General features: G+C 45.6%; 1 protein-coding gene across 5 annotated transcripts in view; it reads left to right on the top strand.

The window, feature by feature from the left end:
* The first annotated feature begins 2716 nt into the window (after nt 1-2716).
* MLLT10 (MLLT10 histone lysine methyltransferase DOT1L cofactor) overlaps nt 2717-26450 on the top strand; it is a 271019-nt gene continuing 247285 nt past the window's right edge. For 2 of the 5 annotated variants that reach the window (XM_039523896.1, XM_039523895.1), the window contains exons 1-3: nt 3091-3219; nt 3418-3586; nt 7904-7983. In XM_039523896.1, coding sequence (XP_039379830.1) covers nt 3100-3219; nt 3418-3586; nt 7904-7983 — 369 coding nt within the window. In that variant the 5' untranslated portion in view covers nt 3091-3099. Of the gene's footprint in view, nt 2790-3053; nt 3220-3417; nt 3587-7903; nt 7984-26450 lie in introns of those variants that run through there. The other 3 variants (XM_039523898.1, XM_039523897.1, XM_039523900.1) reach the window with 3 other exon arrangements.

Raw genomic sequence — 26450 nt, 5'->3', positions numbered from 1 at the left:
GACACCTTAGTAAAACAATTGTATCCACCCCTTGCACACAAGTTAAATTTTAAATGATTAATTCGTATTCATTGAATTACTTTCCTTTTTAATTATTATAATCCCACATATATGTATATAAATCATTTTAAGGACTGACTTATTTTTCCAAAAGAAAATCACCCCCCTGTATCATGTCAGTGCTTATTAATCACTAGACTCATAAAATATATGTTACAAGATTTTACTTGCTGATCCCATAGCTTGTTACAGGCACACTACTTGCAGTACTTATTTTGTGGTAATGCATTTCTTCTCTTTTGCATTTCAAAGGTCTCCTCCAAATGATTGTTTTGCAGAACTATCAAGAGGTTATCTAAATTTTGCCATCAAATATTACACACTGCCATAAGGTACTGATCATGGAGTCTCTTTCAGCCTATTTAATTTTCATTCCATCAAAGGAACTAAACTACAATCAATTAAAAATAAGCAATTTTTTATTAAATAATTTAGAGGATCAAAGTTTGACTGCATTTTTACGAAAGGAAATTTTCAGATTGATCAGTACTGAAGTGGCATTACATTGTGTTAATGTACTGTATAGATAAAATTTCACACATTTCAAAGTATAATTACAAAATATATTCTTGGTGAAATCTTTGACAGTTGTTGCATTATGATTTTCTTTTGTGACAGCTTTCAGTTTTATGAAGGGCCAAATCTTAAGATAACTAATATTACATGGAGAAAGATCTATGGATTGTAACACTTATTTTTAAAAGAATAAATTACAAAATGAGTATCTTAAAATACAGTTACCTTGTTAGGAAAACTTTCCAAATTGCTAACAAACTAGGAGAAAACATTGTTTCTAATTTTTAGTTGGAATATAAGTTTTTCAAGCATGGATATGTTAATTCCCAAAACCATAGTATGTTCACTATATTATCATAAAAAGACATAGATATTTATTTTCTAATATTACCAATCAGGGACATTAAGAAAATTTTGCTTTTATACCATTATTTTATTCTTGTCAGGTTTAACAAAATAATTGGGGATGCGGTTTAAATTAGATGTCATTGTCCTGACAGGAATGAAGAGGGCCTGGGACACTGTATCTCTCAGCTTCAAATAATTTGTGGGTTTTTAGAACTTCAGGATATTAATTCCTTTATTCTCAAACAAAGTAGCTGGTGTGCACCTGCAATTTTCAGATTATTTTACCAGCCCAAAAAGCAATCAAAATTGTCTTGCCAATATGTCATGTAATCAGTTCTACATTCTAACTTTTATTCTAACTGTTGTTATAGTTCTTTTGTTTTGAAGGGAAGATACTGGGTGATTTTACACAAGCTAAACTATATTAAATTCCCAATATTTTATGGCATCCTCTTTTTAAGAACAAAATTCTAATCTCTATATATTACTATATATGTTTTTGAAGGAATTGTCAGAAGATTACAGATTTAAATAGTCTTATGTTAATCAAAATGTTTAGCTAGGGCCTATCTATGTAGGAAATGACCTTCACCACTCCTTTTCCCCTCCCCCCAGTTCTTCCTCCTCTATCTAAATAATTTCATTTAAAACTTTGTAGGAGAGAAAGAGCCTGACCTAAGATATCCTGCGCACAAACTGCATTGCATACTCAGATATCCCAAGGGGCTAGAGTTGTGCACATCCCTCCTCCCCTTCCACACAGCAGCTCTTCTCAAACCATGCATATGTGCAGAGGTTTTATTATTTATTTAGCAATTTATAAAATGCATCCAACCCCACAATTTCTGGGTACTGGTAACAACACTTTGAACAATACATATAATTCAGTAATATTTATTTAAATAAACTCCAAAATGTTACTAAGGCAGCCTTACAAAATCATCATGAAAATTTACCAGGCCAATGTACAAATTCTTCTTGCCTGCCCTTTAGCATGATAATGAAAATAAATCAGTGATATTTTACTGGGAAAAAAAGAAAGAAAATTATTACTGGCCCTAGGGCAAGTGAGGGAGCAGAATTTTGCAAGGCTGTGTTTAATCTCTCTACATTGTCAACCACCACAATTAGTTCCTTCTGCTACAGCCATACCTGCTTACAATGGAGAATTGAAAAGCCTGAGATTTTCCTCTCTGCTGACCACCTCCTCCACCCCTCCCCCACAGTTTCTCTCTGCTTTTTGAGAAAGACAGCAAATGAATTTACATTAAAAACAAAACAAATCTGGCAAAGAATAAACTACCTTTAAGTAAATTTAGAGAAGAGTTCTGCTCAAGAACTGTTTTTGTGTAGGGCCTGTAGTGTCTGGTGCCTGTCATAGCTTCTATTCAACATCACTTTCACAATGTGGCACTAACTGCCAACCTAGGGTGCAGCCACATTACAGCGAACGATCAGGATTAATAACGATAATTTATTATTTGTATTAGTTAATTAGTCACACTAAGGGGGGAAGAAACAAGAGAGCACAGTGTGTGGATGGGGGTGGGATGGTACACTACAGTGGCAGTAGGAATGACTCCTGCAGTCATAACTGAGGACAGCAACAAGATAGTAACAAGATTTGGGGGGTTGGACGTGGAGCGGCAATGTATTATAGTGCAGCAGTCACAGCAAGGGGCAGGTAAAACGGCTCCGGTGAGCCACAGCCCCACCAGTATGAGCCTTTATAGGCAGGTCTGAAAACCCCCACGTGCCTGCAAGGAGGCTGGCCTGCGGCTACACACAGGTCATTGCACAGATAACATGGATAACACCCGACTCAGACGTGCCAGGCGGTGGTGTGTTGGGCCCTTGCTCCAACGGTGAGGGGCTGGCTGCCCTGGCGGGGGAGGGTGTCCCTCAGGGCCCCAGGCAGGCCCGAGCTGCCGCTCTCTGTGCTGGAGCAGCGCCCCCACGCAGCCTAGCCCGGGCAGCTCGCACATCAGGTGCCATTGACGCTGGAGTCTTCCGGCTCGCTCGCGCGCGCTCGCTCCCTCTCACACACGCGCAGGCGATGGGGGCGGCCCTCCCTTCTCTGAGCCAGCCTCTGGCTCGCGCACGCTCTGTCTGGGTATTGGTTAGAACCGTTGGAGGGTCAGAACTCCGCCGTTGCTCACGTTCTCCTGTCGGCCCATGAGGCACCGCGAGGTAACCCGGACCCAGGCCTTCTCCACGGAGAGCTACAGCGCGCCTGCGCGCGGGCCTTGCTGGGCTGCCTGCAGACTGCTGTCCTCCTCAGTGTGCTGCCTCTGTGTGCGTTCCTGACTGACTCACTGATACAGCCCGGGTGGGGGCGAGGAGAGACTCGGCCCGCGGACATGCGTCCCAAATCACTGCTGTGGCGGCGGCGGCGGCGGTGGCGGCTGAGTGCCTGAGGGGGAGCCCCGGCCGGGGGAGGGAGAGAGGCAGGGGCGCTGCAGTGTGCGGTGTTGACGGTGTTTTTACCCTTAGATGGTCTCCAGCGAACCCCTGCTGCTGCCTGTGTCACTGGAGGGCGAGTTCTCCAATAGCATGAAGGAGATGATCGGCGGCTGCTGCGTGTGCTCCGACGAGAGGGGCTGGGCCGAGAACCCGCTGGTTTACTGCGACGGGCACGGCTGCAGTGTCGCAGTGCATCAAGGTGAGTGAGTTGAGTGCCCGGGCCCGGCCTGTAGATAGTCTCCTGCCTCCGGCTACCTCTCGCCCACTTGAGACCCTCCCCTGCCGCACACCCTGTGCCCTGCACCCCTTCCTGACCTGCCCTCCCCTCAACAGCCTCCCAAACCTCCCTCCCTCCCTCCTGCCTGCCTCCCTCTCAACCCCGGTTTCCCACAGCTTCTTTTACCATTTCTTCCTGAAACCAGCCCTCCCCCCGCTGCTCTCACGGCACATCCATCCCCTCCTAACACAACCTGCACCTCTTCCTTCCAGAACGGCTCCCTCCTGTTCCCCGAATACGTGCCCCTGCCACATCAGCTGCCCTGGGCCGCCCCGGAGACCATCCCCGTTTCCTCTCCCCCAAATTAGACACCTGTCTGAGGGAAACCCGGACAGGAGAGGCTGGGAGGCGTCTGCAAATGGAGACTCGCCTGTTATGATTGCCTCCTCTGCTTGCTTCTTTCCCTGAAAGTTTGCAGTGTTGTTGTAGCTCTGTTGGTTCCGGGATATTAGAGAGATAAAAGGGGTGAAGTAATATCTTTTAGTGGACCACCTTCTCTTGGAGAAAGAGGCAAGCTCGCAAGCTTACACAGAGCTCCTTTCCTTGAAGAAGAGCTTCTCTATGTAAGCTCAGATGCTTGTCTCTCAACAACAGAAGTTGGTCCAATAAAATATATTGCCTCACCCTCTTGTTGCTCCTTCCCTGAATGTCATTTGGCTCATAGTATCTGGTAGATGTGGAGACTTCCGGTTTTGGTGGTTTTGATGGCGGAGGGGCTGGTATTACTCACTGGAGTTGGATTTGCTTGGATTAGTGGAGAAAGAGATTGGTTGATGTCCAGCTCAGAGGCCATAGCGCACAGTTTATATGTGTGATTACTTTGCTGCTGTCATTGCATTGCCTTTTCTTTGTGACAAGGGAGAGAGACTGGATTGTGTTATTTTCACCCAACTAGAAAAGGAACAAAATGATCATAATTTCTAAATGAAGGTCAGAAATAAGGAACTAGTGGCAGTTAGTAGTTTCTCTTTCCACCAGCAGCAGGCTGACTGCATCTAAAATAAACACTCTTTCCTCTGATGTTTTTTTAATATGTTCAACAAGTCAGAACAGTGGAGAAGCTGGAGTCTTATATCCAGATCATTAGTCTGAATATCTGAAATTGTTTGTTACATTGGGTTAGATATACCTTGTATTTGTGAAACTTATTTCCCAGTTCGTAAAATGAAAGCTGGGGCAAGCCAGATAGAACTGCAAAGGAATGAAATTGCACCTTGTAGAGAACTTGGTGTCATGAGGTGAATGGCGGCTGAAAAGCAGCTTATGTAATGAGTCTGTTTTTGATTCAGGGTTGCCCTGTCTTCAGAGTGAAATTGATGTTGAAAGGTATCCCAGTTTGTCTGTAGTCATGCTTAGATCAGGATTTTGAGTTTTTGTTTTGATGTGGTTTAGAATAAGAAAAGAATGACCAGAACATAAATAGTATTTGTTTTCAGAAGGAGAAGGCAGTCACTTATGACAAACTGAATAAATTTAAAAAAAAAATGTATCCTACCTTTGCTAACACCAGTTCAGCTTCATAAGTGTTGGTAACCTTGGGAGTCTTAGGTTCTTAAATATGGTCCTCTGAGTGGGATCATATGATAGTGTTTAAAAAGGTGGTAGTAGCCCTTCTATGTTGATTCTCAACATCTCTATTGCCTGTGGAGCTAAACTAGTGTTAGCAATATGGGAAAAGTTTTGGAAAATGCCCCTAATGTAGACAGGGACTCTGAAGTTGGCTATAACTGTATTGCAGCCATGGTTATTCAAATCCAAACATGGAAGGAAGTTTTTGAGGTCAAACACTATTGTGGTGGTTGCAGAAAAGGAAGAATTACTGACTTAGATCTATTGTATTACAGGTGTAGTATATTTTGAGTGTATGTTAATAAAAATGATGCACATCTTGACAGTTGACGTTGTGGAACTGGTAGAGGAGGAGGCACTTCCATTATAACAGACTTTTTTCAAAGGTGCTTATAACTGTCCAAATACCCTTTTGGGGCTGAATATTTTCATACTACTTATTAGTCTATGAATTAAACATCTCCTTTTTTTTGGAAGTTTGATTTTAAATTATTTGGCTATCTGTGAAATCCAAGAATAATTTTTTTTTATCAGACTTCTCAGATACCTGTTTTTCTTGTCTAGTTCAAAAAAAGCTTCTTTAAAACTTACCAATGATTTAATCCTCTAAGAAGATAAGTGCTCCTAACAATCTTGAAGAAACTTTGTCTAGCAGTAACAAAGGTATAAGCATAAGGAAGTCATGTATTGAACAATAAACAATCTTTTAATTTGTTAATGCACAGAAGTGATGTTCAAGATCCAGATGCAAATATATCTTTGCTAATTTGAAATGTAAGATATGCCACTTTAGTCTCTGCCTAACTGTGATGGATCTGGACCTGACTTGCCAAGCCCTGTCCCTGAATTGTCCCTATCATTCACTTCCTTATACTATATGCTATGTGCCTCTGCACTGTCCATTGCCAGTTTCCAATTGTACATACTGAGAAAGGGCTTCAACAGGAAGGTTGTCAGATTTGCTGTACTGCTTCTGATGATATTTTGAAACTTCAAACATTGTAGTGTATATTTGTTTGACTATGCAAACAAGTCACAATGCTGAATTTCTTTATTTGGGGGAGTATCTCTCTGTGCTTGTCTTTGCCAATATTAGTTTACGGTAGGACAATAAAGCAAAATGTTTTCTCTTTATTATGGCTATATTACAGAACTTTAGCATATACAAATCAAGAAAGGGATGACCAATATGTTTTAGTTTTTAATACTTGAATAGTGCAGGTGACAATTTGATAACTGATTCATCATTACCTGAATATGGATAGACTTATGCAATAGAGTGGTTGAATTTTTTTTTGTTTTGTTTTGAGGGATGATAATTTCATGTTTTGTATATCAGAAGACAATGTTTTATATTGCATGTACTGTTTTTCCCATCTAAGTTAAAATGTAATGCTCAAGGTGTTTAGAGTACTCTACTAGTTGGTAATTCCTCCTCCACTCCTCCCCTTTGTTTGCAGTTAACTTGTCAGGTGACTTTTTAATCACTACTTTGTACTTTACTGCATATTTAGAATTTAAAAAAATCTGGCATTTAAAGCAAAATGCAAACCACTGGGTTCATGCAGCCTTGGAGATCTTAAATGTAGAAAGTCAAATGCAAAATTATTGTTCCTGTGGAAAACATAATTTGACTTTGTTGCATGTATGAAAGTATACAAAATACACACATCTGTACTTGAGGTTCCAAGAGGACACAATTAATGGTGCTATGAGAACCATTACTTTAAGTTTACTGTTCTGCATATTTAAAATCTGAACTATAAACAGGTCCTTTTATAGGACCCTCTTTTGTTATATACCATACACACACAGACCCCAATTCTGTAAGGTGATCTGGACAGGCAGACCTTTATACCTACATGGAGCCCCTCTGAATGCAGTAAACCCTGCATGTGGGCATAGGGATCCACATGTGCAGATCTTTCAGATTCAGGACTGTAATGGTCTTTCCCCCAAGAGTTTACTCTGAACTTGGTTGGACTACTTATGTGTGCAAGTAATTTATAAGTATAATGTTTCAGGGATTGGGGCCTTAGAATGTATTGTGGCTTTAAATCCAGTTTTGATATTCTTCAGTTCAGATGTGTCATATTTGTAGCTCCACTTGCCTTTTCAGACAAAATATTATTTCTACATTTAGTCTTCAGAATACCTTATGCTTGCTGCAATACTTGAGTGCAGGAAAAGTCATCTTATTGAAATTAAAATGTTGGGTTTTTGTGACAGTTTTTCCCCAACTATGTTCTATTTTAGCATGATTACCTTTTCTCTTAAAAATATTAAAACTTACTACAAATGACAGATGTTTGTTATTGTAAAGCTGTCTTTTTATCCTAAATTAAATAGCAAAACATATTACATGTAAAACATCTATTATATTTGAACAGTTTTTCATTTTTTCCACAATGTAAGGTATGCTGTAGTTTGTTTTACTTTATGCAAAATAATTGTTTTGATTAACTTAAAGGTCAAGTAGCTTGTACTTGACCATGAGCTTGAGAGGTAGTTCTGACAGTGTGTCGAGCATAACATGTTTTACACACAGAAGTAGACTTACCCTTTCTGTAAAATGCTTCAAGCTCTGCTGATGAAAAGTTATAACAGACAAAGTATTACTGTATTGTACTGTATTATGATTGCTAAAATATTTTATCTTGTCTGAAACAGCTTGCTATGGAATTGTTCAAGTACCTACTGGACCTTGGTTTTGCAGGAAGTGTGAATCTCAGGAAAGAGCAGCCAGAGTGGTAGGTGCTTTGTTTATTAAATAATACTACAAAATTGCTTAGTAGCGATGTTATTGAGCATATTTGTTGAACTTTCTATTATAATTCCATGTTAATTGGACACCATCAGTTTGAAATACAGTTTTTTTAAAAAAAAGTTAAACTAGCTTCAGGTATTACATCTGCACCTAAGTATCCCTGGCCATTTTTGTGGTTTTACAACCACTTTCCAAAGTTGTCACCTTGTCCCCACTTGTATTGTGTAAAAGACCCACACAATTAGGGGAAACCGATTACTTGGTGAACTTTGCAAGACATTTAGTATACAGTTAATCAAAAAGAACATTTATTCTCTAATATTTTACAGCAGTGTTGGGTGTTGAAACAGGAATAGTTTTAAAAAGTATTGTCCATAAGAGTTAGTGTGTTTGTGAAAGTTGATAGTGTCCCTATAAGTCTGAGATTAAATTTCATACCGCAGTTCTGTCCAAAAATGGTTTTTAATCAGAGAATTTTCTCTCCTTCTTATGCTCCAAATTTTGCAAGATGAAATTGAAGGATTAAGATAATCCTTCTGTTACCAGAACAAAAGTGTGTTTTTTTGTTTTATTTTTTAAGCACACAACTAAGTTATATGTAACTCTTTGGAAAAAAAAATTTTTTTTTTTTGGAGGAAATTAGACAGTAATCAGATCAAATTCATGTACCTTTATGGGTGCTTTTAAAAAGAAGGATCACGTTTGGCTCTGATTGGCACCTTTATTGGTACCCTCAGCAGAGGCAAAGTATTGAATTGTCAGGGAGTAAACTATCATTTCAGCCACTAGAAGTGAGCCCTCCAGGTCAAGAGTAAAATATGTGTGCTACGGCAGTTTTGGAAAGCTGGCACTGGTCTTGACCATTTTATATCTATTCTGTAGTTAAATTGACCACCTCTGAGACCAAACTCCTCAATCTGTCATCCCCCCAACCCCCACCTCAGTTTTCAACTAACAAAGGGCCTGTCTGTGCTACAATTCCAACACAGCTGATCTGTGACCTGGTTACAGTATTGTTCCAATTTGTAGTATTGTAGTGTGGACTAGACCTTAACACGGTTTCATAACTAGGCTAAAGCTCTGGCCATGTTATGGAATACAGTTAAGGTCCATTCTGTAAATGGGAACTTTGTCTTAACCAGGTATTCGGACACAGCTGTAGTATCCTTCCTTAGAGGTTTTTGAGGTCAGGCTTGACAAAGCCCTGGCTGGGATGATTTAGTTGGGTTTGGTCCTGCTTTGAGCAGGGGGTTGGACTAGATGACCTCCTGAGGTCCCTTCCAACCCTGAGAGTCTATGATTCTATGATAAGAAGGTGCGTTATGAAAGCAAACCCTTAAATTTGCAAGTGTGATGGTCAAAAGTAGTTCCTCTGCTTGCATATCTGTCTAGAAAAAAAATCAGAATAAAACTACCTGTATTATATTGAACAGACCTCCAATTATTTGTGTCCTGCTACCTCTTTACTTTAAAATAATAACTAGAGTTTAAGAGCATGAAAATCTAGGCATATGTTCTCCCACTGATGCACAGTTGCTTTACCTGGTTAATTGCCATTAATACTAATAAGGCAAGTAAATCTGATTTGGTGGGAGACTAGATTTCATTGTTTCTGTGCACTGAAGTTTTTCTTTCTGCCACGACACTTTTAAGAAATCATGTAATTGTGTAGTTGATGGGCAGATGGAGGTAACTGGCACTTATTTTGTCTATGAATTTTAAAATTGCACATTTTTATATTACAAGCAAATACAGTTTTTATCTTTTCCTCTCCTTGTCTGTCACTTAAAATATTAGATTGTAAGCTTTTTTGAAGCAGGGGCCATATCTTTGTGCTTTTTATGGTGCCAAGCAGAATGAGCCGCCAGTCCTGATTGGGGCATTTGAGCCCTGGTATGAAAAGTTCAAAAACATTGATCAGTACAATGTTAAAAAGCATTCAGAGTCTTAACTAAATTATCCATGTTTTATGTAATTCATTAAGACTTCTCAGATATCTGAAATAACAAAGTTAAACAAGAAAGCAGGTGAAAATTGTCTTAGCTGCCTTAGTGACTTAAGGATTTTAATTGTCTGTACTACTGTTTTGTTAGTTCTAAAAGGGTCTGTTCTCCCATTATTGTATTTAAAGCCAAATGTTTTATTGGATGGATCCAATCACCAGCATGATTATGCAGTCTTCATAATATTTATTAAGAATTAAAGGAATACCATGGTATTAGTTTCCTTATTTCAAATGCCTCCATAACGTGGTCAGGGCTCTAGCCCTTATTCATAATAAAACTTAGGAGGGAATAACTTCAGTAAGGAAAAACATGAGTGCCAAGCTCCCATTATATGTGCCTCAAATGTTTGTTGTAGAACTGCATATAAGCTGGATAGTGTGTATGTTTCCTTAGGTAGTAAAAGAAAAACAGCAACACTAAAGCCTTTATAATAAAATAAAAACACACCCAAAAGAAAACACCTGCACAGTATTGTGGGTGTAATGGGAAATAATAATAAAGACTTTGGTGCAGATCTTGCAATTTACAACATTTAATGGCTGGCTGGAGCCACATAGAGCCTTGTTGACTTCAGTGGGGCTCTATGGCATATGTCTACACTGCAGCTGGGAGTTAGTCTTCCAGCCTGGAAAGACAGACTTAGTTTGTGGGGCTCACACTAGCACTCTAAAATAGTTGCATGGATGTCGCAGCACTGGTGAAGGCTTGCACTAGCCACCTGAGCTTGGAGTTGGGGTAGGGAGGGCTGAAGCTTTGATTGGCTAGCCTGAGCCTTCACTCCTGCCGCAATGTCTGCACAGCTGTTTTTTGCATGCTAACAGAAGTCTGTCTATCTGGGCTTGTAGATTTGCTTCCAGCTCCAATGTAGACATCCCTGTGCAGGCCCAGCAGTCTACCTGCATGTTTTAAATTGATGGAATGAGGCTTTTATGCCTATTGATCAGGATCAAGTTTTAGTGTTGTGATCATGAAACTATAAAATGAATGTAATCTTCAGTATTATAGTGGTTGTAGATACAGTTAAAATTGCAAAAACACTTTCCATTATTGTCTCCTCCTTTCTTTTTTTCCTCATCTCTTTTATAGTTTCCAAACCATTCACTTTTAGGTTGAAATTTTACTTGTTTTCTCTTTGGGGGCATCGAGGTGGGAGGCAATGTGTGCAAACACACTTCCTCTCTTTGAGAATTAACACTTTTTTTTTAAAGTGAAGTCTAACTCAAATTATGAAAAATGAAATTTGGCATGTAAATAACGAGCAGTACATGCTTTGCTAAATTCGGGGGGATGGGGAAGGAAATTGAATAAGATATTCAAATATTTCAGAGTGCAAGTTTGTACCTATGTAGTAGCAAATTCCTTCAGTATTCAAAAGGACACCAACTTACATCACACTCTAATCTAAATTTTTACCTGCTATTATTCTAAGTAGTACCTAAGGCTACTGTAACAAATAGAGAAGTCACTTTTTCTTTTTTCAGTTTGATTTATACAGATAATAGAAAACCTGAGCTTTTCACACTGCAATAGGGAGATAACCTCCTGAGGTCTCTTCCAGCCCCAATCATCTATGATTCTGTGATAACCTCTTAAACAAAAGAGAAGGAAAATGTGATTGTAAAACCATACATTTCTAAAGTGTCTGATTATAATATCTGAAGCTACCTCTAACTGTTTTAAAAATGGACTGTATCTCAAGTTGATAGTGTTCCTTGTAAACTGTATAGCTATAGATCAATGCCATGTTTTTGCATATGTAGCTTTGTTTGTGAAATTACTGCTTTTCCTACTCTAAGGCCCTGTGGTATTGGTCAGTGGTGTATTTCCTGACACCTAGACATGTGCCTCATCCCTGGGAAATCCCTGCTGTTGACATGAATGATTTCTGCTTCCTTTGCATCACCAGAGTAGTGGAAAGGAAGTGAAATAGGGCAGAGAAGGGTGTACTGAGTGTGGACCCTTAACCTTTTAAAAATGTTTTATCCTTGGGCTGAAAAGGATAGAAACTAGCTCCAGGGCAGATCACATAAGGTCAGGTAATGGTTGGCCTTGGAAGGCATAAATTCAGTCCTTACACTCAAGGGCCAGTGCAGTGTTTGTACTACCAATAATGAAAGATATTTCAAAAATGGTGTGAAGGTGGCACTATCTCAGTTCTGCCCTGCCTGGTGAATTGAATCTGAATCACCCGCATGTCAAAACGAAGTGTAGGTGCCACTTCTCCCTCTGGGCCACTGGTGCATTTCTTAATGCTTGAGTCTCCATAGGTCAGTGCCTCAAAGTGAGACTGTGGTTCTTAAAGCCACAACAGAATCTTTAAACGTATAGGTGCCTTATTTATCACATCTAAAAAAGAGCTACTAATGCTTAAGCTACCTTTTGTGTACCTAGAATTTTCCCATCTTTTCATTTCAGTGTAAATGTAAGTATTTATCTAGACTTCTAAGTAATGCATCTGTGCTAAAACCTGGGCACATGAACAGTTCAGTCTTTAAAATATGGAATAAAAAATTCAGATTGATGTAGTATTGTCATTAATATCCTACCTAACAAACAAAAACGTAGACTTCTCCACTCAGCTCTCTCTCCTCAGAAAAACTGAGTAAATAGGTCGGCCTTACTTTGTGCTCTAATGGTCAGCGGGCTTTCTGACTGTTGGACCAAAACAGGGAATAAATGATATCGTGAATGGTTTTTTCCACTATGAAAACTTCCCAGCCCTTGAACAAAAATGTCTAGGGATTGTTGACTTCAGTATTCTAGGTAATAGCAAATGTTAAATGGCTACCACACAAGGAGAGAGAGGTAGTCTATAAAATGCACAGGATTCAAACCACAAGGGGCTTTATAAATATAAACCAACATCTCGAGTGGCACCTGGAAACTATTTAGAAAATAGTTTAGCTCTGAAGCACAAGTACAGTATGTTGCCTGAGAGAAGTATCTTTAAGTAGACACAAAGAATATGCTGTTTCAGATAGTGTTCAGCTCGGCTTGAAGTGTAGTCCCAGATTCAAAGTAATCCATTCTGGAGATGGTAGAGGCTTGGATAACTGGTGAGAGATCCAGTGAAACTTGAAGGAAGATGCATCTTGGGGAAAAACGGGCCTAGGGCAGGAGTGGCCAACCTGAACCTGAGAAGGAGCCAGAATTTACCAATGTACTTTGCCAAAAAGCCACAGTAATATGTCAGCAGCCCCACATCAGCTCTCCCCCCCCCCCCCCCAGCGCCTCCCACTCACTGGCAGTTCTGCCGATCAGGCCCCCCCACCCTCCCCGCACCTCCCAATCAGCTGTTTCATGGCATGCAAGAGGCTCGGGGGGGGGGGGAGTGGGGGAGAAGCAAGGGCACTGCAGGCTCAGGGGAGGGGGTGGGAAGGGGTGGAGTGAGGACAGGGCCTGTGGCAGAGACAGGGGTTGAGCAGTGAGCACCCCCGGGCACATTGGGAAGTTGGTGCCTGTAACTAGCCCTGAAGTCAGTTCCTATACAAGGAGCTACAGGTTGGCCGCTCCTGGCCTAGAGGATTAAGAGTGCTTTATCTGCTTGCTATCTGAATATCTAGATGTAACTGAGGAATGCACCAGAACCTCCAAGCAGAAAAATTGTGTAACAAAAAGCTAAGAAGCTCTCTAAGTAGCTGATGAACTTCTGCAATCCTCTATGGTTGCTTCCCGTAGCCTTCTAACATTGGCTGTGGCTACACTTAGCGCTTCAAAGCGCTGCCGCGGCAGCGCTTTGAAGCACTAAGTGTAGTCAAAGCGCCAGCGCTGGGAGAGAGCTCTCCCAGCGCTGTCCGTACTCCACCTCCCTGTGGGGAATAACGGACAGCGCTGGGAGCCGGGCTCCCAGTGCTGTGGCTTTGACCACACTGGCGCTTTGCAGCGCCGCAATTTGCAACGCTGGAGAGGTTGTGTTTTCACACCCTGCTGCAGCGCTGCAAATTTGTAAGTGTAGCCAAGCCCATTGATCATGGAAGGTAGGTCACATCCAACCTTTCACTCAAATTTAAATAAGGAGATATTTTTTGATCACAGAAATTCCTGCTACATCTAGCAGGACCTTCAAACTTTAGTCTTAACTGAATATTGGGAAATTGATAGTCTGGGTCTTGTGAACTTGCAACTGCACTGCCTGGAAAGAGATGCAGAACTGAGTATCATCGGCATACTGTTGAACTGCATCCCAAAGTGTCTCTTCTCTTCTATCCACACACCAAATAAGAGGGCTGACGAAGTAGCAGCCTGTGCAAAGGAGCTGTTGGGATGATGACAAATTGTCAACACTGCTATTTGCACCTTGGGGGAAAAATATTAACTTCAATGCAAATACAGTAAGTCTTTTCCTGCCAGGGTCTGCAGATATGTCAATGATATCAAATGTATTTGATGGATTTAATAGAATCTGCATGTGTTTGATCTTTGTCCATTTCCAAGAGGACATCTTTGACAATGGAGAGCAAGTGCAGTCTCCATAACATGCCAAGTTGTTTTGTATATGGAGTATTGAGGTTTTCCTTCTACTCATGAGTTACTTGCTACAGACTTCTCAATTATCTCTTCCCCAGTAGAGACTGTGTGGTGATTAGCAAGTTTGTTTGCCTCAAGAGATGATTATTTGAGCACAGAGCTGACAATAGATTCTTTAAGTTTTAAATGCGTCTCTCTGGGGGATAGGGCACCAACAATCTTCTGCAGTAATTCCCTTGACAACTGAGAGTTCCTTGTAGTAGTGGTGTGCCCCAGAAACAATTCCTGTGTGTCTGCTTCTTAGGGACAGAAGGTCTCTGAGGCGCTTGTTGGTTCCCCATAGTGGTTGTCTGGTTCCTAGTACCTCCTGAGTACTAGGAGGTCCTGAGCCAGGAGTCCTGAGCCAGGAGTCCTGAGCCTGGTTGGAGCATCATGTGGCTGTCTAGCTCTCTTCAGATCCTTCCTCATTTCAAAAGTTTGTATGGGCAAAAACAACTAGGGGCAATTTAGAGGCAAAAGTGGAAGATGGCTATCTTGAGGAATTTCAAAGGTAGTGGCTTTAAGGGCTTGAGTGCTTCAAGAGGAAGGTTGTGAGTGTGGTCTGGATGCAAGATTGTGAGGCTGCAACTCCAGAACTGTGCAGATATAAAAATTGTTCAGGTGTAGCTAAGCAAGAAAGTTCATGTTGCTGTGTAGTCAGCTTAACTTTCCATTGGCTGCTATGTGTATTCAGGAGGCAGCAGTAGGAATAGGGGCATAACCAAACCCCATTCACGTTCCTGATCAAGTGAAATACAGGATTTTCTGAGAGGCAGTGATTGTAATACATATTGAGATGGGGTCAGGAATAAGGTTGGAATAGGCTACAGTGGGAGCTTGAGGGAGAGAAATCTTTTATGTTTGGAAGGAAGGTCAAAGGGAAGGGGAGTGAGTGCAGGATGGATTTGAGGGCACAGTCAGTTTGGATATTGGATGGGAAGGAGTTACAGGAATGGGAGTAGGATCTGGGAATGGGGGCATACTGCCTCTTAGGTTTCCAGGAACTTCTGAATCTCCAAAGTGGGATGAGAGAGTGACCTCACCAGCGGGGCACTGTATGTCGAGACTATGTCTTTTGCTTTATCCAGGACTGATAGAGACAAGGTAAATAGAGTAATGGAAGTTTCACATTGGCTCTGTGAACTCCTCTTAAAACTATCACCAGCAGATGTAGGCATTCTAGCCAATCTGGCGCACACATTCTGTGACTGGACCTGTCTGTTTTTGTATTAATTGCCTCTGGAACTGCAGGTCCAGTCTGCATCTAGATATTGGATATTGGCAAATAAATTATTCATTGCTTAGTTCATCCTGCTCTGTAAGTTCATGGTTTCTGATTGGTCAGTTTCAAAAATCTGATCTCTCGGAAGTTGTCAGAGATATGTGCAGTCCCTGGCTCTGTCTGGTTGTACAGACCAGATACTTTGTTTCTAGCAACAATCTCTTATAGAAGAGATCTAGTTATTAAAAAAAAAAAAAAGTTATTACACTTAAACACTATTTTCTCCCCTGAGAGTACTGTAGCTCAGGGGTTCCCAAACATTTTTTTCCTTGAGGTCCACCTGTGCAGCTGCAATAAGCACTACAGCCCACTGTTAACACAGGTCCATTAGGGAGAGTGGTCCCTGGGGGTGTACATGGCCCCTTGCCTCAGCAGGGACCAGGCCAGCGAGAGGGAGAAGGGGCCATAACCAGCCCCTGCTGATACCTTCCGGCTCAGCAGCCTGCTGAGTGCCCTGAGTTGGTCACCTAGCAGCCATGCCTCAGTCACCTACCCAGCACCCTGGCATGCCTCACAGGTACCCCCTGCCCAGGAACAAGGAAAGGGCTCGGGGGCTGCCAGTGCCAGGCAGAGGCTCTGGATGGGCCTGGCCGTTACCTTGATGGTCCCAATAACCTACCACGAGTCCTGATCCCTGGGGGTTGCAGCGGGGCCAGTACTCCAGGGTGCCCCGCAGCCATGGATCATGGGATGCGGTGGCTCGGAATGGGAACAGCTGTAAACCCTCCAGCCTCCTCCAGCTGCCCTGGGAGCTGCTGCATCTTGGGGCCAGCCCCTCCTCCTTGCCCAATGCCCAGTGGTTCTGCTTTGCTCTCTGTTGCCCACTGGTTTGCTGATCAGCTGCTTTTGTCTTTTTTCTGTAATCCAGCCATAGTACTTTGAGAATATGTTGAGTTGGCATTCTAACACATCTGGAAATGCCCTTGAAATTCCATAGTGTGCGTTAGAGCAAAGATGTTTGGAAGCAAAGTGAGAAGTAAAGCAATGAAGTGTAATTGACCCTGTGGGAGCATAATTTCTGCTATCTTTCCTGGTTTATGTTAAATTTAAAAAAGTAGTGCCGCCTTGTTTTTTTTTTTAATTACTAAAACCAACATGCGTATTTATGCCTAAATATTAGGAATTACAGAAGAGTACGTTTTGTATATTATGTTGCAGTTCCTCTCCAGTGCACGGTGAGGAGAAGCTAGAATGATGTTGAATGTCTGTTTTTCAGAATCATAATGTTCTAACATAACATGTTTATCATTGTGCTTATTAAATACTTTACTAATTTTAACCTTAAGTATTGTGATTATTTTAAAAGCTTTTTTTAACTAAAAGCAAACGTCTTTTTAAATGATCTTACTCTGTTTGCCACTGTTTGACAATATGAATCAGTTGTCCTCTAGGAAAAAAGTGCGTAGAATGTAAGAATGGTTTCTGGAACATATAAATGTGATTTGCTGGGCAAAATACAATTTGTGATGGAAAGTATACATGTAAGCTAAGCAATTTGCATATACTGCTTATGTCTACTAAAAAGACTTTAAAGAGAGAAAAATGTCAATCTAAATTATACTTCTGATTTTTTTGGGGGGTAGTAAAGGGAGGGAGATCACATCTCTAATCTCAGGGTATGTCTGCGCTGGTAGAGTTACAGTGCCAGCAGTTAGAGCGCCACTCAAAGTGCTGAAGGGAAACCGCGGTTGTGTGTTCACACTGTCCGCTGCCTGCGTAATAGCGTGTTCACACTTGCAGCAGTATTTGGAGCAGTGCACTCTGGGCAGCTATTCCACAGAGCATCTCTTCTTCTTCTGCCGCTAAGAGTTGTGGGAAGGTGGAGAGGGTCACGGGGCATCTTGGGACCTGTCCCAATAGCCCGTGATGCATTGCTTTGGATCCCAGCAATCCCTGTGCTACCGTCCACATTTGTTGCCATCTTTCAATGATTTGTGTACTGCACGCTCTGCTCTGCCTCTTCAGTCTGCAGTAATGGATCCTGCACTGTTGACCAATATGCTGCTCGCTCTCACCAACATGTCACAAATGGCAGTGGAGTTATTCCTTAAATTACAAAAGGCAAGAGCAATTCGACATTGATCTCGCCATGCGTAGTAGCTATGAGACGAGATTGCTTGTGGCATTCACGGAGGTGCTGACCACAGTGGAATACTGCTTTTGGGTTTGGGAAATAAGCCACATTCCTGTGACTGTGTGATGAGCTTGCCCCAGCCATGTGGTGCAAGAACATGAGAATGAGAGCTTCCGTGACATTGGAGAAGCTCGTGGCGATTGCACTGTGGAAGCTGGCTACTCCAGACTGCTACCGAACAGTCGCTAACCAGTTCAGTGTGGAAAAGTCGACTGTTGGACTCGTGTTGACAGAAGTGTGCAGGGCCATTAATTGCATCCTGCTCCAAAAGACCATGACTCTGGGCAACATCTGTGACATTGTGGATGACTTTGCACAAATGGGCTTCCCTAACTGCGAAGGGGCAATAGATGGCACGCATATTCCAATTCTGGCACCAGACCACCTATCACATTAACTGGAAGGGGTATTTCTCAATGGTTCTCCAGGCGCTTTTGGATCACCAAGGGCGTTTCACAGACATTAACGTAGGCTGGTCTGGAAAGGTGCATGATGCACACATCTTTTTGAACACTGGCTTGTTCAGGAAGCTGCAAGCAGGGACTTTTGACCCAGACCAGAAGATTACCATAGAGGAAGTCGAAATGCCCACTGTGATTGTGGGAGTCCCTGCCTACCCCTTAATGCCGTGGCTTATGAAACCATACACGGGGCTCCTTGACAGCAGCAAGGAGCGGTTCAACAACTGGCTGAGCAAGTGCAGAATGACTGTTGAGTGTGCTTTTGGGAATTTAAAAGTCCTCTGGTGCTGTCTATATGGGAGGCTGGACCTGGCTGATTATAATATTCCTATGCTTATAGCTGCATGCTGTACTCCCTGTAATATTTGTGAAGGGAAGGGTGAAAGCTTCATTCAGGGCTGGACCACTGAGGCTCAGCGCCTGGAGGCTGAATTTGAACAGCCAGAGACCAGGGCTATTAGAGGGGTGCTGTGTGGGGCCATGAGGATCAGGGATGCCTTGAGGCAGCAATTTGAAGTTGAAAGCCGCTGATATTTGTTGCTATGCTTGGGAGTGCAGTGATTGTTATTGGTGCAGACAATGCACTTTTAAGATTTAAGAAAATAGGCTGTTGCTTTGCAGGGCTCTTTTTGCTTTCAATTAATGGAATAAAGATTGCTTTCAAACCAAAACAATTCTTTTATTAAAAAACAACAACCGGAGGAGAGAGACAAACAAAAAAGCACATCAGCACTGAGGGGTATGGGGGAAGGGGGAATGGAGGGTCTTAGGAGGAGGTGGGGTCCTGGGACAGTTAAAGATTTGTGTGTCTCTGGGTACCATATCCAGCCTTCTCCTTTGGAGTACAGTGCAGCAGGTACTGTACTTCAGCAGGGCTAAACTGCAGAGGGATGGGTGTTGAGTGCAGTGGGTACTGGGAGTCCGCAATGCTGGACTGTGACAGGGGAGGAATGGAATGCAGCAGGTACAGACTGGAGCCAGGAGGTTGATAAGAGTGTTGGCGGTGTCTGCGGGGCGCATGGGAAAGAGTTTTGCAACAGCGGCTGCAGGGGAGGGTAGGCACGGAGCTGCTCGGTTTGCAGTGCTAGTAGTGCCTACAGCATGACCACTTGGTGCTACATAACATTTAAGAGCCACTCCGTGGCTTCATTCTGGCACACTGCGTTCTTCTTTTGGTCCCTCTTCTCGCTGTCCCACCACTCCTTCAGTTCTTGTTTTTTGGCTGTGGAGTGTGTCATGACATCAAGCAGGAAGTCCTCCTTAGTTCTTTGTGGCTGCTTTCTAATTCTGCTCAGCCGTTCAGCTGGTGATAACGAAGAGGGAGGCTGGGCTCCCAAGGTCATAATCCGTGAAGCCAAAATGCAGCATTTTAAAGAAGCAGCATTGTTTGCAACACACAGACCACTGATTCAGTGATTTAAAACACAGCCACTATTCACATACCTATCACTAAATGGCTGACCCCAGGCAAGCACACATGAGCCATAAGACCCTCAAAATGGTGAGTAACAGCAGGGAAAATTAGTGTTCCAGGACCATATTGTACACTGGGCATGTGGCTCTTGGGGAGAGCCAGAACTGTATGGGGGGGGGTCTTATAATCATTACTGTCCCCACATTTTCCATAGGCTGTGTTCATTATGGAAGATATATCGCTGCTGAGGGCGAGCAGAGGGAGGATCTTCTCCAAGACTGCGGCTTCCGCCCTGGCCTTTATGTGGCTCGCCTGTGTGCAGCAATAGTCATCCCTTTCCGCTCGTCCCTCCCCCCCCACCTCCTGATGATGGCAGAGTGGTGTGGGAAAGTTACACTTAATGGGGCAAGAAACAAAGCAATGCTGCCAAAGAACCTGCAGCAGCGGTTGCCTAGTATATCCATGAGATTTTCCTGGAGATCTGAGGCAGATTCCTGTAAAGTGAGGGAGTCAGTCAACACCTTGTTCTGTCACTCAGACTAGGCATGTGATGGTATGCGCATCATACAGACACAAGCCTGCTTTCTGCCACCCTCCTGCCCCCAACAATTCGCTTCAGCGATTCCCAAAATCAGAGCCACTTACCAGGGGCCTCCTCTCCTGTTTGTGCTTCGCCAAGCTCCGGCAGCTGTGCCTGGCTAGCCTCCTCCGGGATAGAAAAGAGCTCCTGGCTGCATGCATCTCTGACCTCTGAGTTGTCCTCTGCCTCTGGGTCCCCCTCCCGCTCCACATCCTCGTCCAAGATTTCCTCCTTCTGGCTTGGTCCATTCTCGACTGGCACGCAGGCCTCCGAAGTATGCACAGTGGCCATTGCAATGGAGGTGGGGTCGCCACTGAGTATGGCGTCCAGCTCTTTGTAGAATCAGCAGCTTGTGGGCGTGTCAGGGTTCCTTCTCCACTCTGAACTCTAGGATACAGATGTGGGGACTCCCATGAAAGCCCCCTAAGCTTATTCCTACCAGCTTAGGTTAAAACCTGGTACTCTGCTACCATGAAGTGATTTAACAAGAAACGGAGAAAGGACCACTTGGAGTTCCTCTTCCCCCAAAATATCCCCCCAAGCCCTTACACCCCCTTTCCTGGGGAGGTTTGAGAATAATATCCTAACCCAGGCCTGCACAACATACGTCCCCACGGAGCCTCCCTGTGCAGCCCGCGGGGGGATTCTGAATCCCCCCCACACAGCGCTCTGCGGGCAGCCCAGAGCTGGGATTCAAAGGGCTCTTTGCTGCCCGCAGCGGAGGGCAGCCCAGAGCCCTTTGAATCCCGGCCCGCAGCGGCTGATTGCCCCCTCCACGGACCTCTGCCCTAACTGCCCCCCCAGGACCCCCACCCCCTATCTAAATGCCGCTGCTCCTTGTCCCCTGATTGCCCCCTCCTGAGACCCCTGCCCCTAACTGCCCCTTGGTACCCCAGCCCCTATCTAAGCCTCCCTTCTCCTTGTCCCCAACTGTCCCCTCCTGAGATCCCCCCAACTGCCCCTCCGGACCTCACCCCCACCTGTCCCCTCAGGACCCCCTGAGACTCCCATGCCGAGCCAGCTGCGGCCTGTCCCTTGACTGCCCCCTGAACCTCCTCCCCATCCAACCCCCTGCTCCCTGTCCCTTGACTGCCCCCGGAACCCCTACCCCTTTTCCAGCCCCAGCCCCCTTACCGTGCCACTCAGACCAGCGTGTCTGGCTCCATGCAGCTACAGACACGTTGCTGCCATGCTCCCAAGGAGCCCCAGCCCCCAGCACCTGCCTTCCAGATTTGAACACCTCAAAATTCAGGAGTGCTCAAGCTCAGTTTGGCCAGCTGTTACTTCATCTTTCCCAAATCAAATATACTGATCCACTGTAACTTGCTGTAGAAAAGGTAGGATAAAATTGAGCAAGAAATGCTTATTAGGACTGGAATTGCTATTTTCAACAGCCATTGCCTTTTTGTTTGTTTAAAAGGAAGACAGTGATATTGCATTGGCAAATTCCCCATAGAAAGAAAGAATGGAACAAAAGAATAATAAAGACACCTCAACTTTTCCTCATTTATGGAGGACAGTCTTATAATATGCATCCAGATATCCTCCAGTCACACAAGCTGAAAATTGTTCCACTTTACTACAGCTCTGTAACCGTATGGGAACCAATCCTGTCTGTGTTTTGTGCACATCCAAAATTCCTGCTGAATGACCCACCCTGGGAGCGAGTTACCAGTGACCCAGGGCTGGGGCGGCAGGAGGTGTGGGGCACTGGTGGGGAGGAAAGGGGGAAGCCCAGTGCTGGGGCGGCAGGGGGTGTGGGTGGGGGGAGAGCCCAGGACTGGGGCAGCAGGGGGGTACAGGGGGGAACCCAGGGCTGGGACGGGGGGCAGGCAATTTTTTTTTTGCTTGGGGCAGCAAAAAACCTAGAGCCGGCCCTGCTGGGTTCCCCCAGCCGCCGGAGCCCCGGGCCCTTTAATTTGCCCCTGAGGGCTCCCAGCCACCTCTTCAGCTGGGAGCCCCTGGTTGATTTTAAATCAAAACCTCCCCACCCCCAACCTTCCTTTTTGGCCCACAGCTGTTTTGGTGGGGTGGTGCTGGGGAAGGAGGGTTTGTTTCCGGTCTTTTCTCGGAGAAAACGGACTCCAGGATTCAGACCCTCAAGGATGGTCGTATCGCTATTCGCACCTTGGGTATGCACACACCGGCTACCCAGAGGAGGTCATTCTGGCAACAGCAGCCCTACCGGCCATTTACCCAGGCCAGGTCGCGGCCATATAATAGTCGGCGAAGCAGCCTAAACCGCCGTAGGCCATCTGGAGGCGTCGTCCAAGGCCCCGCAAGGGCCCAAGCAGGCGTTTTGACGGGACGCCCGAGGACGGCCTATCAGTCTCTTCCCCGGATCCTTCCCGTTTATTTTGCAACCGCCTTTCTCACTTCCTCCCGGCGTGGTCCCAAATAACGACGGACAACTGGGTACTTCATACTATCCAGTGCGGGTACCGCCTTCAGTTTGTTTCGCCCCCACCCTCCCCGTCCCTCTTCAGGGACCCCTCTCATGAGCAATTCCTCTTGCAAGAGGTCGAGACTCTGTTGAGCTTGGGTGCCATACAGGAGGTGCCGCACGATATGCGGGGCAGGGGATTCTATTCCCGTTATTTTCTCATCCCCAAGGTGAAAGGAGGTCTCCGGCCTATACTAGACCTCCGGGAGCTCAACAGGTACCTGGTCAAGCTCAAATTTCGTATGGTAACCCTGGGGACCATTATTCCCTCCCTGGATCCGGGAGACTGGTTTGCCGCCCTCGATATGAAGGACGCGTACTTCCACATCGCGATTTATCCTCCCCATCGACGCTACCTGCGTTTCGTGGTCAACAGCGCGCACTACCAGTTTGTGGTGCTACCCTTCGGCCTGTCCACTGCGCCGAGGGTCTTCACCAAGTGCATGGCAGTAGTTGCTGCAGCCCTCCGCCGTCGTCGCATACACGTCTACCCGTATCTCGACAACTGGCTGGTTCGCGGGCCATCCCGACAACTGGTAGCAGATCAAATGGCCGAAATACTATCCCTGTTTCGGGTACTGGGCCTTCTCGTCAATGCCGAGAAGTCCTCTTTGACTCCATCGCAAAGAGTGGAGTTCATCGGAGCGGTCCTCGACTCCACGGTGGCCAGGGCCTGCCTCCCTCGACCTCGGCACCAAATGATGGTCTCCATCATCCGGGACCTGCACACCTTTCCCACTAAAACAGATCGGTCCTGCCTACGCCTCCTGGGTCACATGGCATCCTGTATGTTCGTGACCACGTACGCGAGGCTGCGCCTTCGCCCATTTCAATCCTGGCTAGCGTCGGTGTACCGCCCGCACCGCGACTCCATAGACATGGTAGTCACAATCACGAAACCAACCCTCGACTCACTCAACTGGTGGCTGAACCCAGAGATTGTGTGTGCAGGAGTCCCGTTCCGCCCCCCTCGCCCATCCGTCACCCTCACCACGGATGCCTCGGGATTGGGATGGGGGGCTCACCTGGGCGACCTTCACAACCAGGGTCTCTGGTCGCCCCAGGAGCTCTCCCTCTACATCAACGTCAGGGAGCTGCGAGCAATCCGCTTGGCGTGCCACACCTTCTGCGCCCGTCTGCAAGGCCGATGCGTGGCGGTGTTCACGGACAACACGACGGCGATGTTCTATGTGAACAAGCAGGGCAGAGCCCGCTCCTCCCCGCTCTGCACAGAAGCGATGCTCCTGTGGGACTTCTGCGTGACCCACTCGATTCGCCTGGAAGCATCCTTTCTTCCAGGAGTGCAGAACACGCTGGCCGACCATCTCAGCAGGTCGTTCCTCTCCCACGAATGGTCCCTCCGTCCAGATGTGGTGCACACAATTTTCCGGAGGTGGGGGTTTCCCCAGATAGACCTGTTTGCCTCCAAGGAGAACAGAAAGTGTCACCAGTTTTGTTTGTACGAGGGTCGCTCTCCAGGCTCCCTGTCGGACGCTTTCCTTTGCTCCTGGACGGATCACCTCCTCTACGCCTTCCCTCCGTTCCCGCTCATACACCGGGTGCTGCTCAAACTTCGGAGGGACAGGGCCCGTCTTATACTTGTCGCTCCGGCCTGGCCGAGACAGCATTGGTACACCCTGCTGCTCGAGCTCTCCGTTCGGGATCCCATGCCCCTTCCGTTGTGGCCGGACCTCATCACGCAGGACTTCAGCAGACTCCGCCATCCGAACCTGCAGTCCCTCCATCTTACAGCTCGGTGCCTGCGTGGTTGACCCACGCGGAGAGGGACTGTTCGGTGGCAGTACAGCAAGTCCTGCTAGAGAGCAGAAAGCCTTCCACTCGCTCCACCTACCTCGCGAAATGGAAGCGGTTCGCGCTCTGGTGTGACCAACGCGGCCTCAATCCCTTCGTAGTCCCTATCCCTACAGTCCTGGACTACCTCTGGTACCTTAAGGAACAAGGTCTTGCGGTCTGCTCCTTGAAGGTGCACCTGGCAGCAGTGTCCGCCTTTCGTCCATCCATGGGAGGTCGGTCCATCTTCTCCAACCAGATGGTTTCCCGCTTCCTTAAAGGCCTGGACCGCTTGTACCCGCCGGTGCGGCGTCCTGCCCTGACCTGGGATTTAAATCTCGTTCTGGCCAAGCTTATGGGACCGCCCTTCGAGCCCCTGGCCACGTGCTCTCTACTCTACCTCTCCTGGAAGACAGCCTTCCTAGTCGCAATTACATCGGCAAGACGAGTTTCTGAGCTCCGTGCATTAACGGTTAGTCCACCATACACCGTATTCCACATAGACAAGGTGCAGCTTCGACCACACCCGGCCTTCCTCTCTAAGGTGGTGTCGGCCTTTCACCTCAATCAGGAGATCTTCCTTCCGGTCTTCTTCCCGAAGCCGCACACCTCACCTCGTGAGCAACAGCTTCAGACCCTGGACATCCGCAGGGCCCTCGCTTTTTATATTGAGTGGACGAAGCCCTTCCGGCGTTCGCCACAGCTGTTTGTAGCAGTTGCCGACCGCATGAAAGGCGAGCCGGTCTCCTCGCAGCGGATTTCCTCCTGGGTGACGGCATGTATCCGGACATGCTACGAGCTTGCTCGCGTGCCACCATGCCACCTCACCGCTCACTCGACGAGAGCGCAAGCCTCGTCGGCCGCCTTCCTGGCCCATGTCCCCATCCAGGACATCTGTAGAGCGGCCACCTGGTCTTCTGTCCACACCTTCGCTTCCCACTACGCGTTTGTGCAGCAATCCAGAGACGATGCAGCCTTCGGCTCCGCAGTCTTACACTCTGCCACGTCTCACTCCGACCCCACCGCCTAGTTAAGGCTTGGGAATCACCTAACTGGAATGCATAGGAGCAATCACTCGAAGAAGAAAAGACGGTTACTCACCGTAGTAACTGTTGTTCTTCGAGATGTGTTGCTCCTATCCATTCCAGACCCGCCCTCCTTCCCCACTGTCGGAGTAGCCGGCAAGAAGGAACTGAGGAGTGGACGGGCCAGCTGGGGTATATATCTAGCACCATAGAGGCGCCACTCCAGGGGGCGCCCAGCCGGCCCGCCGGAGTTGCTAGGGTAAAAATGTTCTGAAGAGCCGTGCACGCGCGGCGCGCACACCTAACTGGAATGGATAGGAGCAACACATCTCGAAGAACAACAGTTACTACGGTGAGTAACCGTCTTTTTTATTAAAAAGAAAAGGTAAAAATCATCTCTGTAAAATCAGGATGAAAAATAACTTTACAGGGTAATCAGATTCAGAGAGCCCAGAGGAACCCCCTCTAGCCTTAGTTTCTGAGTTACAACAGAACAGGGGTAGCTCCCTCTAGCAAAGGAACATTCACAGGTTGAGAAAAAACAAAGATAAACTAATCCGCCTTGCCTGGCAATTACTTACAAATTTGAAATATGAGAGACTTGTTCAGAAAGATTTGGAGAACATGGATTGATGTGTGGTCCCTCTTAGTCCCAAGAGTGAACAACCCCTAAACAAAGAGCACAAACAAAAGCCTCCCCCCAAGATTTGAAAGTATCTTGTCCCCTTATTGGTCCTTTGGGTCAGGTGTCAGCTAGGTTACCTGAGCTTCTTAACCCTTTACAGGTAAAAGGATTTTGGTGTGTCTG

Source organism: Mauremys reevesii, linkage group 2 (assembly GCF_016161935.1).
Source record: "Mauremys reevesii isolate NIE-2019 linkage group 2, ASM1616193v1, whole genome shotgun sequence".
NCBI lineage: Eukaryota > Metazoa > Chordata > Testudines > Geoemydidae > Mauremys > Mauremys reevesii.
The sequence above is the reverse complement of the archived record's forward strand: the minus strand, read 5'-3'. Positions and strand labels throughout refer to the sequence as shown.